This window comes from Musa acuminata, chromosome BXJ1-9 (genome assembly GCF_036884655.1).
Source record: "Musa acuminata AAA Group cultivar baxijiao chromosome BXJ1-9, Cavendish_Baxijiao_AAA, whole genome shotgun sequence".
Lineage (NCBI taxonomy): Eukaryota > Viridiplantae > Streptophyta > Magnoliopsida > Zingiberales > Musaceae > Musa > Musa acuminata.
The window spans coordinates 6015397-6031167 of NC_088335.1; the positions used below are offsets into that span (position 1 = coordinate 6015397).

The following is a 15771-nucleotide window of genomic DNA, read 5'->3' on the forward strand; positions in this document are numbered from 1 at the left end:
GGGTGGCAATTAGGTGTGATTGTTGGGATCTGCGATGGCCACTATATCTCATACATTATTATTACCACGGAATCCCTCCAACTAATCGTGGTCCATCGAGACAGCCTACCACAGCAGGGCGGTCGCTGCACGTGTGAGCGGTTACCGATACGACACCTTCGCCGTTAAGCAATTGCGACTCGAGTTCGTGTTATTTTGACTTCGTGGACTGAGTGAGAAAACACGGGCCCAAGCGCGTTCTCACCCCATACGTGTACCTCACAAATGCGACACGTGGACGAGAATGGCAGATGCATCGCCTGGGCCCCACACGGAGGTAATGGGAAGAAGTCGAAACCCTAAGTCCGGGTTAATTAATAAAAAAATTAATACTATGATTTAAATAATTAAATATCATAAATTAAAAAAAAAATTATACATACATTATAAAGCTGAACATCATACCTTAAACATCGTAAAGCAATATATCATCGATGTAGGAAGTGACATTATAAATATATAAGAAAGAATTAGATTTTCATTCTCTTTCTTTTAGTATTTTTAACACGAACACTATTATCGATAGATAAACGATAAAAAGATGAAAGAAACTTATTATTCTATAATGACTATATCGATTTTACTATTATATATAGACAAGAGCATTTTTGATAATTAAGAAAGTTTGTCCTATCAAAATTACTTTTCTATTGGCTGATAATGACGTTAACTAAAATCTAATTATATTTTTAATATATATTTTTTTTAATCTTAAGTTAATTAGATTGTATAATCATTAGTAAGTCAATAATTATATTAATAAATTTCTTTAAAAATCATAGTTGCAAATAATCTTAATGATAATGAGTTTCTTAAGGTTTCAAAAATAAAAATTATTCTCAAAATGGAAGAGTATAAGTCCTTTATTAAAAACAAATGCAGAAACATGGTCAAGTGGAAGGAAGGATTTCTTCATAAATCAGAAAATGTCAAGGGGTTGCTTGTAATATTTCCCCACATACGTTACCCCATTAATCAACTAATAAATTCTCGGAATCATCCGCAGAATCTCCCGTCACTCCTCACTCGGACCCATTACAACTGTCAAAAAATATATGCATATTACAACTGTTGACGACAGCTTGGCTTCTTCGACTCTCTCTCTCTCTCTCTCTCTCTCTCTCTCTCTTCCCCATTCCCAACCGTTGTTCCAAACATACCACGTTATACAAACGTCACCCTGCTTTCGTGTTCCTCTCGTCTGTTCGCCTCCCTACCACTGAAGAGCTTCAAAGTGTCGTCGGAAGAAGGGCGGAGGCGCGAGGAGCCATGGCGGCGTCGGTGGCGCCGGCGCGGCGGTCCATACGTGAGCTGGTGATCCAGAGCGTGATGAGCAACCAGGCCCAGCAGCAGCAGCAGCGGCGGCGGACGAGGAAGAGCCTCTCGTGGGGCGGCGGCGGCGACAGGGGCGGCGCCGCGGCTGTCGGGGACGACGGTGACACCGGTTTTTGGGAGGAGGAGGAGGGCACCATGGAGCTGGCCCAGATCGGGGCCGATCGGACCAAGAACGTACTCATCCTGATGAGCGACACCGGCGGGGGTCACCGGGCTTCCGCGGAGGCCATTCGTGATGCCTTCCGTATCGAATTCGGCGATGAGTACAGGGTATTACTCGCTCTCCTTCTTGGTGGTTTGTGGTTTCTCCCCTTTCCTCGATCTCCCCTTCCGCTGAAAGATGCCTCCTTCGATTAGGTGAACGGGTCTTTACCAAAGGTCTCGCTTTTAGCCAGATCTGTTGTTGCCTATGTTCTTGCGATTGCGACCTCAATGTTTTCCTACTAAATGTCATTTCTTGTCTGATTAAATGTTTTCCTACTAACATACGATCTCAAGGAATCGTCAACCTCAGTATTATGAATCTATCTTTCCCCTCTTCATCTGCAGGTGTTCGTGAAAGATTTGTTTATGGAGCATGCGGGATGGCCTCTGAACGACATGGAGAGGTCGTACAAATTCATGGTGAAACATGTACAGCTGTGGAAAGTGGCCTTTCACAGCACCTCTCCTCGTTGGGTCCATAACTTCTACCTTGCTGCCATCGCAGCCTTCTACGCCAAGTAAGAACTGTTGCCGTGTCCTCTCCTTTTCCTTCATGGGTTCTGATGACGCAGAAACAACTGCAGCTACCTGAAAACACCTTTCATGTTTACCACAAATCAATCAGTTGCATACAAGTATACGTCTGGGCCCGATTCTCATATCTCGTTGCATCATTCATTGCTTAGATATTGATTCTTGTCATTGTTCTCCAATTTGTTGCTTGTGGGATTTGAGCTTCTGCTGATGTTGGACTTCAGTTAATTAATTAGGATGTCACTTTCGGAAGAAGGCTTTCTTGCATTAGAGAAAAATGGTTGCCATACTAACTCAGGATTTGCTTATGAATGAAGAAAGGTGGAGGCCGGACTGAAGAAGTACAAGCCTGATATCATCATCAGCGTTCATCCTCTCATGCAGCACATCCCTTTATGGGTACTGAAATGGCAAAACCTTCAGAAACGAGTTGTTTTTGTTACTGTAATCACGGACCTCAACACCTGCCACCCGACATGGTGCGTTCAACTACATGTCATGGAATTCATATCACCATACGTTAATAATTGATGCAGGAATGGCACCTGATTCAGGTTCCGAACCGGCGTCAACAGATGCTATTGCCCCTCTGAGGAAGTAGCAAAGAGGGCTTCAGTGGATGGGCTAAAACCATCACAGATCCGTGTGTTTGGTTTGCCCATCAGACCTTCCTTCTGTCGTGCTGTTCTTGTTAAGGTTTGTCCCCAGATCTCTCTACACCCTGTAAGTTTTCTCCTGAGAGTTAGTTTAGATGCCTTTGTTATTATTCCCTGACAGGAAGACCTGAGGAAGGAGCTTGAGATGGATCCGAAACTTCCTGCGGTCTTACTCATGGGAGGAGGTGAGGGAATGGGTCCAGTTAAGAAGACAGCAAGGGCCCTTGGTGAATCACTCTTTGACAAGGAGCTCAGCAAACCAATTGGGCAGCTTGTCGTCGTTTGTGGCCGTAACCAAACTCTAAGCTCCACATTACAGACCATTCAGTGGAAGATCCCTGTGAAGGTACCAAAATTCTTAAAGATCCAAGGAGGGATCCAGATTTAGTATTTTCTATCATCCACTTATAATTAATTGGTGATGACAGATAAAGGGATTTGTCACTCAAATGGAGAAATGGATGGGAGCTTGTGATTGCATTATAACAAAGGTATGATTCTCTTCTTGGTTTTGCATCTGTCATGCATGACTTCTTCCGAATTCATGTTCCGGAATAATGTTTGGTGTGTTATCAGGCTGGACCTGGTACAATTGCTGAGGCTTTGATAAGGGGACTTCCCATTATCCTAAATGACTTCATTCCTGGACAGGTTTGTTGTTGAATATCAATGTTGATCAGAGTATAACTTGCGACTATTTAACATACTGTTCTGCTTTGCAGGAGGTTGGCAATGTCCCTTATGTGGTTAACAATGGAGCTGGGGTGTTCTCCAAAAGCTCGAAACAAACAGCGAGCCTCGTCGCTCAATGGTTCGGCCCCGAATCAGAGGAGCTGAAGAAAATGTCACAAAATGCCCTCAAATTGGCACAACCTGATGCAGTTTTCGACATAGTGAAGGATATCCATGAGCTGGCACAACAGCAGGGGCCTTTGTCTCAAATCTCTGATTCCCTGACTTCATCTTTTTTACAGCCAATATAACAGGTGATCATTTGTGCAAATCTAACTCCTCCAAATTCCAACATCTGTTTAGTGTACAGACACCATCGACATTCTTTGGCCTTTAAGATGGCTTCATTTCCCGTCGGCTTAGGACAAAGATCACACTGTGTGCAGCTTTTAGTGGTTTAGGACATGTCCTCTTCTGTTGTTCTAATTGGTGTCTATGGTATTCGTTTCTTCTTCTACATTTCTAGAGGTAAATTATATGTGAGACATTTAGTATAACATTGCTTGTTTGATTATTGTTATGTATAGTGAGGCAGCTGAACTTTTGCTCAAGTCAAATGTTCTCAACTTATTAAGGTATATTAGTGAGTTGGATTTGTTGCCAGTCGGCTTTGTAACAAAGGAATCCACCTTTGTGATCTTTGTTATGCTCCACAGTGTATAGATGTAATCTTATTCCACATTCAATTATACAGTCAAATAGAACTCCACAAATCCTTCCGGTCAAATTTGTGGGTGCAGAACATAACCATATGACACTTATTGATAAACCCAATTGCATGGTAAGTTCAATTGAACGATCTGTGCGATGAATACATTGTAAAGGTTTTCTTATATCATACTTTATTAGTTTCTAATTTGGTTCGGATTACTCAAATTCTAATGTGATAATAAATTCAAATAAAAGAAGATGATTTGAATGAGTATGATTTGACTGAATAAAAATTTATCATACTATGACTAGTAGATGTGGATGACTTAAGAGCAGTGATATAGTTGAAGTTAATTAGGGGAGCTGATGAAGTCTTTCATTTTTCACATTAAAATCTCTCTTAGATGAAGTCCTAAAATGAAGTACAGATTTCTTTTATATGCGAACAATTCTTCTCCTTCCTGTACTACGTAGCTAGTCATTTTTATTTTTGTTCTTCTTCTTCTTCTTCTTCTTCTTCTTCTTCTTCTTCTTCTTCTTCTTCTATTCGACGTAGTAAATCGCGGTTGACTTAGAATCGAGTCTTTTTTTTATCTCGTCGAAGTTGGTAATAAAGCGAAGACTGCAGAAGTCCTTTCTGGCGCACATCTTATCTAATTGTTTAGATGTTTGCTGCTCTGTGGTGCTTTGCCCCTTTCGGTCTCCCTCTCCTTCGTACTAGTAGATTTCGTAGGCGACGCATCGCCCAGATGTGCTTTCTGTCTTTCTTGCTGCCAACCTACTAGAGAAGGCCATGGACTATTTAACTATTCTAAAAATAACCCTTTTTTTTTTTTGCTTTTTCTTGATTAACACTCTATGTTTTAGTTATTCCTGCAGCTCCTTATTTCCTAAAAGAAGAAATTGCTTCTAGCCATCACCTCGATCGTACGTTTTAACTCTCATCGTCGTATTTAATCGTGTGTTTGTGTCATCATCATTGTTCGTGTGTTCTTATTGTCGTCTTAATCGGTGTGTACTCACCGATGTCTTTACCTATGCACCATCACTAATACCGATGTGATGCAGAATTAGAGGATAAAGTATAATAGGTTTTGAAAGAAAAATTGATGACACATTTTTTTTTTTATAGAAAACGAACAAATTCACAAGAAAAGTCGACATTACAATCGTATTTGCTAGAATGAGTTTTCCGTGCAGAAAAGGGGTGAATACACAAAGAAACATTGACAGTACAATTATATTTGTTAGAACGAGTTTTCCAGATAGAAATGAAGCGAACTCACAAAAGCAACTTTGATAAAAACGAAAAAAAATAACTCACCAATAAGTTTAAAATCACAAAGGGATATATAAAGATCACCACCATAAGGATAATAAACAATGATATAGAACTGAAAGCAAAAGACTCATCACTCAAGGGCGCATCCAAGAGATACAGAGTTTAAAAAAGCACTCCAAGAGAGCTTATGCCAATATCCTTAGTTTCTAAAGTTTTTTCTAATCCCTAAACACCAAAATAAGTACTAGTTCATGAAACAACCCTTCGTACATAGGAAATTTCGAAATTAAGTGTTTTATAGCTAGTAACCAACTTCTTTAATTTATTCCTTGGTTATGAAAAAAAGCATCTTAAGACAACTATATCTTTGTGCATGGAATATGCTCATGAGCTGTTATAATTAAGTATACCGAGTTGAAAACTATGATGCACGATGAAAAATATACCATAGCATCAGCAAGGTCTATATGAGCATATTGTAGCAAATTAAGCACTCCCGTGTCAATCACTCTCATCATTGTTTTCACCTATGCACCCTCGCCCTCATGGTCGCAATCATCGCCTCTGCTCCTAATGTTAGCTCCATGCTCGGAGGCGACGAGAGTGAAGGTGCATGCAAGGTGGGGTGAAATCGATTGACAAAGAGGTCAAAGATAATTTTATATTTAAAAAAATAAAAAAATATTTTTACAAGAATAACTAGAAAAGGGAGCCTTAATCGAGAAAAAAAAAAGGAGGTTTTTCCTTGGAGAATTTGCTCAATATTTTTATCCACTAAGTTAATATGCAATTAATTTAGCAATATTTATGATTTACATAGGATGAACTATGGAGGCAGGTGGCTGAATTGGACGCAATTAGAAGCCCAATCCGATGTGATGCACCTAATTGATTTTGCTATCGCCGAAAACAAAACGATTCGGTGGCACGAGCAAACCATGCGTGTTTTCCGAACGTTGGTCAAAATTCATCAAGCCAACGTCGCATGCCTGATGAGAACATCAGCCATGATAGAGTTTAGAATCAATCCGCATATGGACGCAGCCAATAGTGTTCTCCTCCTGCATGCTGAGCTCATTCGCAATCTCGATCGATTATAGTCGTGCGACATCATAAACTATACCTGCAAACAAAAGATGAGTCTACTGTTAGCCTTATACGTATTGTCGAAACACCTACTATTGCAAGTTAAATGGAAGCTCTATTTGTCAACTTAGAACATTTGCAAGTTCTGACATTATTCATTTTTTCTCGTAATGTAGCCTCTCAAGTGCAATAAAATTTCCAAAAACCACAATCCTCTTGATTTTTTTTTTCTTTCCCGTTAATATTTTCACCTTTTATTGAGAGGTGGTGAGGAGTAGATCAAACTGCTTGAGTAGTGTTCATAAAGACTGAGTTGTATAATATTGTTGGAAAGTAATTCTCGTGAATGGCGGATTGGTTTTGAAGAGCGTATTTGAAAAGGACAAATGAATAATTTAAATTGTAATCTGAAAAAACAAACGATAAGTTCCATGAAAATAGTTTATCAATTTTTTTTACTTTATATTTGATGGTTCAGAGTATGAAAGAATAATTTTGATATTTTATTATTTTGCATGGACATATATAAATTTCTCAAGAAAAATAAATGTCGCATGATTGAATATAAGAAAGGGCAAATCCCAAAAAAACAGCTTCAACATTTAAAAATTTTATGCAGTGCAAAAAAAATCTCACATAGTATTTTTTTTTACAAATAACTATTTTACCTCTATCTTTATTGGACCCGTCGCATACGTTACCCTCGTCATGCTCGCTCGTAACAGATGTGCGTGAAAGGAGGGGGTGAAAGAGCCGCCACGAACCTATGCTACCCCCCCTCACCTCTTCTTTCCCTTCTCTTTGCCCCGTCGAATATGTCGCTTACAACTCTTACGCGAGGAAGGAGGGGATACGAGGAACTCCACCCTTGTGCGCCTCACCTCGTGCAAGGATTGTCATTGCCTCCATGGACCCATTAGCCCTTGTCAAACCCGTTATTGCCTTCGTGCCCTTTCTTTCCTCGCAAGAGGGCTACGATGCAGGTGACAAATTCGGGGGGAGGAGAAGAATCAGATTGCCCTATCCATTCCTCCCCACTTCGATCATTTGATTTGATTGGCATTGACCCGTTCGATCTGATGATTAGGACGAGTAATGATTGTTTAGCCAACTATGTATAAAATTATTTGAAAAAATATGTACTCAATCATTGATAATATAATATAAATATTTTTGGACAAATTCTAAAAAGCACTTTTTTTTTTACTTTTTTCTAAAGTAACATCCTTTTCCATTTATTCCGATAGCCCCTTATTTCCTAAAAAAAAAATAATTGCTCGTTTGTCGCCTCCATAGTGCATCTCTCGTGTATCCTCATTATCATCGTTATTATCACCTGTGTGTCCTCATCACCATCTTTGCTTGTGTTCTCTCATCGGTTTCCTCGCTCATGTGCTCTCATTACTATCATTGCGTATGCACTCCCATACTCATTATCATCATTCTCGTCGTCGTTGTTATCCTTGCGTGTACACCTTTACCCTCATCGTCGTTTATCATCGCATCCGCTCCTAATATTAACTTTGTGCTTAGAGGTGAAAAAGGTAAGGGCACATATATATATATATAAGTAAGACGACCATGGTAATAGGTTGTGATTGAGATCATAATTTTATTTTTTAAAAAATAAAAAAAATTCTATAGAAATAAATGAAAAAAAGATAAGCTAATAGGAAAAAAAATAAAAATAAGGAATTTTTTAAAAAGTAATTTGCTCAACATTTTTATAGTTAATATGAAATTAATTTTGAATTCCGATCCCAATATTTATGATTTAAATAGGATGAATTATCGAGACAGCTGTCTGGGAATTAACGGGCAAAGCCGCTTTATTAATTATTAAGACAACACGTACAGTTTCGATCCACAAACGGTCACCGCTCGAAGTCCTACCTCAGCGTCAGAACCTGCGCATTGTGGACCCCACGTTCTGAGGTGCGCTTGTTGAGTTGAGCGTCTCCACCACCCCAAGCCGCGCTGTCTCGCTGTGCCGTCCATCCTCGAAAGGCGGAAAACGAGACCACCCCATCGCGGCCTCCTCTACATTATTATTCTCGCAGGGTCATCTCTGGCCCATCGCGTCTCCTTTTCCCCCTTTCCCCTCCCTCTTTTTGTCTCCCCCCCCACCTCCCCTCCTCCTCTATTGAGATATTTCTATATAACTAATTATACATTTAGAGAGGCAGATCAAGGGAAGAGAGGGAGGGGGATGGCGATCCTCTACGCTCTGGTGGCGCGGGGGTCGGTAGTGCTGGTGGAGTTCAGCGGGGCGGCCACGAACGCGAGCGCTGTAGCGCGACAGATCCTGGAACGCATCCCCGGTGACCAAGACACGCACGTCTCCTACTCCCAGGACCGCTACGTCTTCCACGTCAAGCGCACCGACGGCATCACCGTCCTCTGCGTCGCCGACGACACAGCTGGCAGTGAGTCCTCCTTCCTCTCCTCCTCCATACCCTTCCGACCCCTTCTTTTTATTGTTTGATTTCCATCGAGTTATTGCTTTTCTGAAGAGGCAAAAGAAGAATGAAAAGGAACCGAGCCTGCAGGATTTAAAATGGGTTGATCGGTCTCATTCCATCAAGATAATCTTTTTCTTGAAATAGGAAAAGAAGAAGAACCGACCCCGGAGGGTCTAGAATGGGTTTCATCATTTTGATCGGATAAACTACGCTGATAATCTCATCATAAATTGGATTGAGAAACCAATACGAAACGATTTAAAGGTAACGGAAATTAGAGATAGATTTGATGACCCTGGCGAGAGATCTGAAGCAACAAGTAGAATACTAAACAAGTATATAAAAAAAAGCTGTTTATTCTGTCCTTCTAAAAGTGCGCTCTTGTCCATCTAGCCATATCGACCAAAACAAACGTGGGTGTCTCTGTTATTTGTATGAGTCAGAAAGTGAATACATGTTACAACATATTCTGCCAATTTAACATAAAAATATACGTCATTGCCCTAGGAGTGAAACTCATAAAGCACACGTAAATTATTACTATACTATGAGCAGATGTCTCTTGCTTGCTTCTCACGTGAGGAATTGTCTTTAACTCTTCCACAAGAAATCATCATATCTGCATTTTGCGTCACTAACAATCAAATATCCCATAAGGATTTTAAAGTTTTTGATGCAAAAGATGATATTTCTAGATCGCTTTGGCAATAAATCTGATGATACAAATAAGTCTTAAATTTAGGGTGCTTTGATATAATCCTTCTGAAAATTATATTTGTCCATGAATTATTTTACAGGAGTATGCAAAATTAATTATTCAGACAAATGAAGGTAATAATCAAATAATTGGGCTGGGTGGGATCAGTTAAGGTTACATAGGTTTTGACTTGACACTAATTTCAGTTGGGTTAAGGTTGTCCAAAAACCAAGCTAAGACCCACCCAAATGTAACATATATCTATATAATCCAATTCAACCTGCAAAATCAATTTAGTTTTCTTTTATAGATTTTTATTTTTTTGCTGACTCTTGATTAGTTCTCAGAAATGTTTAGATCCCAGGGTGTTAACTACTTTGCTTTTGCTTAGTCTAATTCAAATTCAACATGATCAATGCATATATCATTTTTTATTGTATCCCTCAAAGTGGATATTGTCCTACAGTGATGTTTTTCACATTTGAAGGGGAAACTCGATAGTTTGAATTCTGCTGGGACACTGTTGCTTTCTGAAGTAAGTTGCTTCTTTAGACAATTTTCACTACATGTGACATTTTTATTTGTTGATGACCCATATAGGACGAATCCCTTTTGCATTTCTTGAGGATATTCATGGAAGATTTGTCAAGACATATGGTCGTGCTTGTCATATAGCTCCTGCTTATGGAATGAATGATGAGTTTTCCAGGGTTTTGGGTCAACAGATAGATTACTATACAAATGACCCTGATGCAGATAGGATGAATCGCATCAAGGGTGAGATGAGCCAGGTAGAGTACAACATATGATATTAATCAAGTTATAATCTATGTTATGCATTTTTCTTCACGTCTGTGTTAGTCAAACAGACATTGTTTTAACCGCACAATCTAGTTTGTTTGATCTGCTCAACAATGAATTTCTTGTATTTATCAAAAACTATTTACTTAATGTAGTTTGGTCTTTAATACTACACTATGTACTTAGTGGATAAGCTTAATGTAGTTCTTGTGTTTGTCAAATACTCTCACGTTATTGTTGTTTCTGTCAAAGGGAGTGAGAAAGAGGGAGAAAGGGGAGAGATAAAAGAAAGAATGCAAAGGAGTGAGAGTTATGAGTCAAGGGTTACCAAAATTTATGACTTGTGAGTTATAGTACCAAAAAGATAAGATAGCAGAAAGGTAGAAAAAGGAGTAGAAAGGAGAAAAGTGCAGAGTATAAAAGAAAAGAGGAATGAAAAAAGTTATAAATTTGTGATATAATTTTTTACGTATATTAAATTGGCTTTTAAATAATCTTGAACGTATTTATTCTTTTAATGCATATAACATTTCTAGATACAAGAATTTTGATCATATTGTATGTATGAGTTGTACATATATCAATGTTTAATATGGTGGCATAGGGTTGTGGTAAGTGAATGACCTAACATGACTCACATAATATGGTCGGCATGCTCCGAAAATTGGCTTTTAGTTTAATTAGTTACCATTGACATGGTGACATGGTTACTTAGCATAGCCTTGGCATGAACTATTCTCATGCTAGCTGAAATTTCAATCTTTGTCATATAGCATAATTTTCATCTTTAAGTATCTTGGACTTATTAGCATAAAATGAATCTGCATGGTTGTTTCTAAATATTGGAACGTTTTAAACTGCATCCCTTATTGTAGACTTTGAGTAAGAGCCATGTTACATGCTTGGATCCATATTCACACCCAACAGACATGGTTAGTTGCTATGTTAACCTCTGTCTGTTTGAAATTGAGTATATCACTTGGTGTCCTCATCTTTTTCATTTGTTCATTTTTGTTTTGAAGACCCCCCCCATATATGTTGGTGACTGATTTAGCTTTTCTTTTTCAATTTTCTTCTGTTTATTCTCCTTTCTGCTCTTTCTACCTCTCCTTTTCTCTTTCTTCTCCTCCTCCTCCTTTGCTTTCGCCTATATCTCCTCCACTTCTTCCTCAACCGTGGTGTTAGTGGAATTGTTTTCCTCATCTGCATCTTCCTTAGCCAATGATGCCTACCACTAGGTTTGGTTCAGATCACAATGTCATCCTTGCTTTCTGCCACCCCTTGCTCCTCACTCCGTAACGTCATCTCCATCGATAGGATTGTTGGCTTCACCATATTCTCCGATAGTGACCTCGCCTCCCTTTGTCATCACTAGAGCAAGTTATTCTCTCAAGATTTCATGCATTACATGTCTCTTCCCTCTTTTGCTCCCTTCTCTCTCTCCCTCTCTCTCTCTCTCTATATATATACATGTATGTATGTATGTATGTATATACACACACACACACACACACACACACATATCTTTGCTTGTAGTGGTCCAGGCAGTGTTGACCAGTACAACATTATAACTAACACTTGGTACCTTGTAGGGTGTTGGTATCATACAAAGAAGTGAGGACAGATAAGATGAGTGTAATTTAGTTACGCAGGCCTGGCCTTTCACCTTGGAAAAGGATGGATAATTATGACCGATCATTCTCAACCCACTCAAAGTTAACCGAGGAAAGGAAATGAATAATTTGGTTCTCTCATCAAATCCTAGTTGTAATTGATTTAGAATTTTTTTCCTATTATTTTCATGTGTGTTTTGTCACTAGTTTTACTTGATGATTCAATGAGTTTCTCGAGTCCAATTTTCAGTTTATTTGGAGGCTGTGAATCTTAATATAATTATTATATATGTTAAATAACTTAACATGTTATTTATATTTGGAGTCATATTTGTAGAGTTCTAAAGGTCTCTTTTTGTGGGCTTTTGGGAATTGATGCAATACCAGAAAACTTCCCTTCTAAGTCATCTTTAGCACACACATATATGAAGTGTGCCTTCGCACATGAATTCACAGGAGTCAGCATGACATGCCAAAGCATCATGCTGGCTGGTGACTTCCGTAGGCCTGGCACGCTATATTTGATCAGGTTTATTAATTTTAATTTGCTAATTATATGCTATTATTTTTTACTGACAACAAAACATAGTGTGGCCCTGTATTGATTACTAGCAATGTCTAATCAGTTCTACCTCTCAGCTTAAATTCTTTGTCTAAATTACTTCTTTTCTTAATCTGAAATTTCAGCAGTGTCCGGTCAGATCTATCTCTTAATGTTTTGACCATTTAATAATTGCTAAATATGATGACTTTATATGAGGCAGGTACGCAACGTCATGATAGAGAATATTGACAAAGTACTAGAAAGAGGAGAACGATTGGAATTGCTGGTTGACAAAACTGCAAACATGCAAGGAAATACAGTTCGCTTTAGAAAACAAGCCCGTCGTTTTCGGAATACTGTCTGGTGGCGAAATGTTAAGCTCACGTATGCAATTTGCCCACCTAAATTTTTTGTTTCCCTGTGGTTTCCATGCATTTAATTTTATGATATCATTAGATTGACTTCTTTTTAACTTTACATTAGCTATGCAAAAATAGAAAGCTAGGGATGATGAGCATGCATTATGTAGATGGTTTTTATGTCACTTAATTGTTTTGAACTTTAAAGTAGAGTTTGTGTTTTCTTCTTCTACGAGAATACAAGACCTTTCCGCCAGACCCAGCACATTCATCACAAATGCTTTCTATGGTTTGAACTAGAAGGATTTGGAATATTCAATTTCTATGATTCTGGTTGATTGAGATTGCTGTTTTTCTGTCCCAGAGAAATGTTTAAATTGGGTCTTCAATTATTAAATCTGTTTTAGTGAAGATCAGCCATAACAACTATTATCAATACAGAGGTGAGATGACAATCATGATGATAAAAAGATGAATAACAACTCTTATTCAACATGTTCTTGATTTATCAGTGCCTCGAAGGACTCAAGTTTTTGGTGTAATAAAACCATATCCAACTTTCAATTTCTACCGCATGCCAAAATGTGCTTTATCAAAATCCCATCTCTTGACTACTGAATAATTTGTCAGTACAACTATTAACTCTCGATTGAATTATTTAACTTTTGAATAGACACTTTACCAACTGATTTCTTTTTACTTGTTTCATCAGCTCTTTCTTAATAAAATATGGTTGCATGAATTCCCCTCTAACATAATGGCTATGTGTGAGGCTACCTAAAAATCGAGTTGCTTCTATTTGGATAAAGTTCAAATGACACAACATACTTTCTTCAGTAACCTATGCATATTTGAAGATATGAGGTAACATTAAGCCATAGCATTGCAAAGTTTATTTTTTCTGCTACTTAACTATTGATTTTTTTATTGTTTTCTACTTCACTTGTATAGTCACCATAATAGTATTCACTTTATAGTAAATAGTTGGGCTAGGTCAAATGGTCTATAATTGCTAATGTCTTCCTGTTATTTCATCCATAAGTTGTTATTTCATGTCTTCCTGTTTCTGGCATTCATTCAAGTGCATAACTTGGTATTGTACAGATTATTATTCTTAAGATGCCTTCTTAATGTCTTTACATGTATAACTAGTCTTTTGTTTATTCTTTCCCATAAGCTTTCAGCTTTTAGTTGATCATAAGTACATTGTCTTACTTTAACAGCTTTTACATCTTGCAGGGTTGCTCTGATATTACTTATCCTGGTTATAATTTACATCGTGCTTGCGTTTGTATGCCATGGCATCACTTTGCCATCCTGTATCAGGTAGAGCGCGTTGTGATTTTGTTTTTACCTTTTTCCATGATTGGTTTAATGTCGTGAACCAACAACTATTGAGCGTGCGCCATGCATTATATTGATTTGAGTTTCCCCACTTTGTGGACGTTGTTAGACAAATTTATTATTACGTGGTATGTGCCTCCGCTTGTGGCAAGATCTGTAACTAAGATGGTGCTCGATACTATTTATTATTTCAGTTCATCTCTACTGGATATGAATTGCAGAGATATCAGATGGGCCTTTTATTTGTGTATCTGAGAACTCTCAGAGCTCTTTCTTGGCTTTTAGATATATGTTTGTCATTATAATAGATAACTATAGCATGCCAATTTGAATAAGAATTGGGATCTTCTACAATCTGCCACCCCGATTCCTACGCCTCATGCACCATCCATACTTTGGCAAGAGTTCAGCAAGCTGTGCAGGCTTGCAAAAAGCTTCACTGGGCATATCTCTCCATCAAGATTGTTCTTTGGAAACTGTTTATTACGTGGGCGATTGCTGAGCTTGATGCAAGTGCTTGCAAATTACTGGGGCAGGTTTTCACGAGGAAGAAAGAGGACAGAGAGAGAAAAAAATTCTTTGATCTGCCCAATCAGAGACCTGGAGATGGAGATGCGATTGCTTGTTCTTGGAAGCCGACAGGCACAAGCTACAAAAGCTCTGGGTGACATCATGGGGTGAGGCCAAGGCTTTGTTAAGATTAGGAGAATAATGGCCCAAAAAGGTAGCCTGCTGCAGTTTTACCACGGGAAAAAGGAAAAAGAAGAGTGTGGTGCTGAAGACAGCAGCCGGCAGCGGGACCATATCTGAAGGATTGCTCTGGTGGCAGCAATGATGAACCCTAAAACCGTGGATTTGGAAGCATCTAATTCCCATATTCAAATATGGGTGAGTGTTTGTGTGTTCATGGCTCAAGCATGGAAGTTCTTCTTTGTCAGCTAAATCCTCATTGTCTGAATTATGTTACTCATGAGAGAAAATTGGTATGATGAAATTTTGACCACAGCCATTTCCAAACCAATTTGAGGAAGCTGAACATTTTCTCACCTCTTTGGCAGATCACTTCCTCATGTAAAGCTTAGACTCCCTGCAGTATGTTCATTTCCATCATTTGATCGGATGCAGATAAGATAAAATATTTGCAGCTGAGTGCAATGCATCATCTCCTGCAGCCGAGGCCAGATGAGCAGACCACCACTCAGCTTGCACAAAAGCTGAACATGGATGGACATGATCAAACTAGCTAAGTTTAACATAGACCAGTTCTGTCCTCATCAAAGAATCCTATGTTTTTGTTTCTACTCAGCTGACCACAGACGACATCATTTTTTTCTGCCCAGGAAGAAGGTCAGCATCTCACATGGCTCATGCAAAGTGTGGACGGGAGGGAAGCAACATAACCATTAAGGGATGATATTTCCTAGAAACTAAG

The 15771-nt window shown here is 38.7% G+C and overlaps 2 protein-coding genes across 2 annotated transcripts; both read left to right on the forward strand.

Annotated features, from left to right (window-relative positions):
- Window positions 1-1161: 1161 nt before the first annotated feature.
- LOC135592744 (probable monogalactosyldiacylglycerol synthase 3, chloroplastic) lies at window positions 1162-4103 on the forward strand. The gene is made up of 8 exons (XM_065082386.1): window positions 1162-1644; window positions 1924-2096; window positions 2430-2591; window positions 2667-2808; window positions 2890-3114; window positions 3197-3259; window positions 3345-3419; window positions 3491-4103. Exons 1-8 carry the CDS (start codon window positions 1309-1311, stop codon window positions 3749-3751), a joined length of 1437 nt encoding a protein of 478 aa, XP_064938458.1. The 5' UTR covers window positions 1162-1308; the 3' UTR covers window positions 3752-4103.
- A 4436-nt stretch (window positions 4104-8539) lies between these two features.
- LOC135592745 (vesicle-associated membrane protein 711-like) lies at window positions 8540-14589 on the forward strand. The gene is made up of 4 exons (XM_065082387.1): window positions 8540-8945; window positions 10279-10469; window positions 12857-13020; window positions 14235-14589. The coding sequence occupies exons 1-4, from the start codon at window positions 8729-8731 to the stop codon at window positions 14323-14325; spliced, it is 663 nt and encodes a 220-aa protein (XP_064938459.1). The 5' UTR covers window positions 8540-8728; the 3' UTR covers window positions 14326-14589.
- Window positions 14590-15771: the final 1182 nt, after the last annotated feature.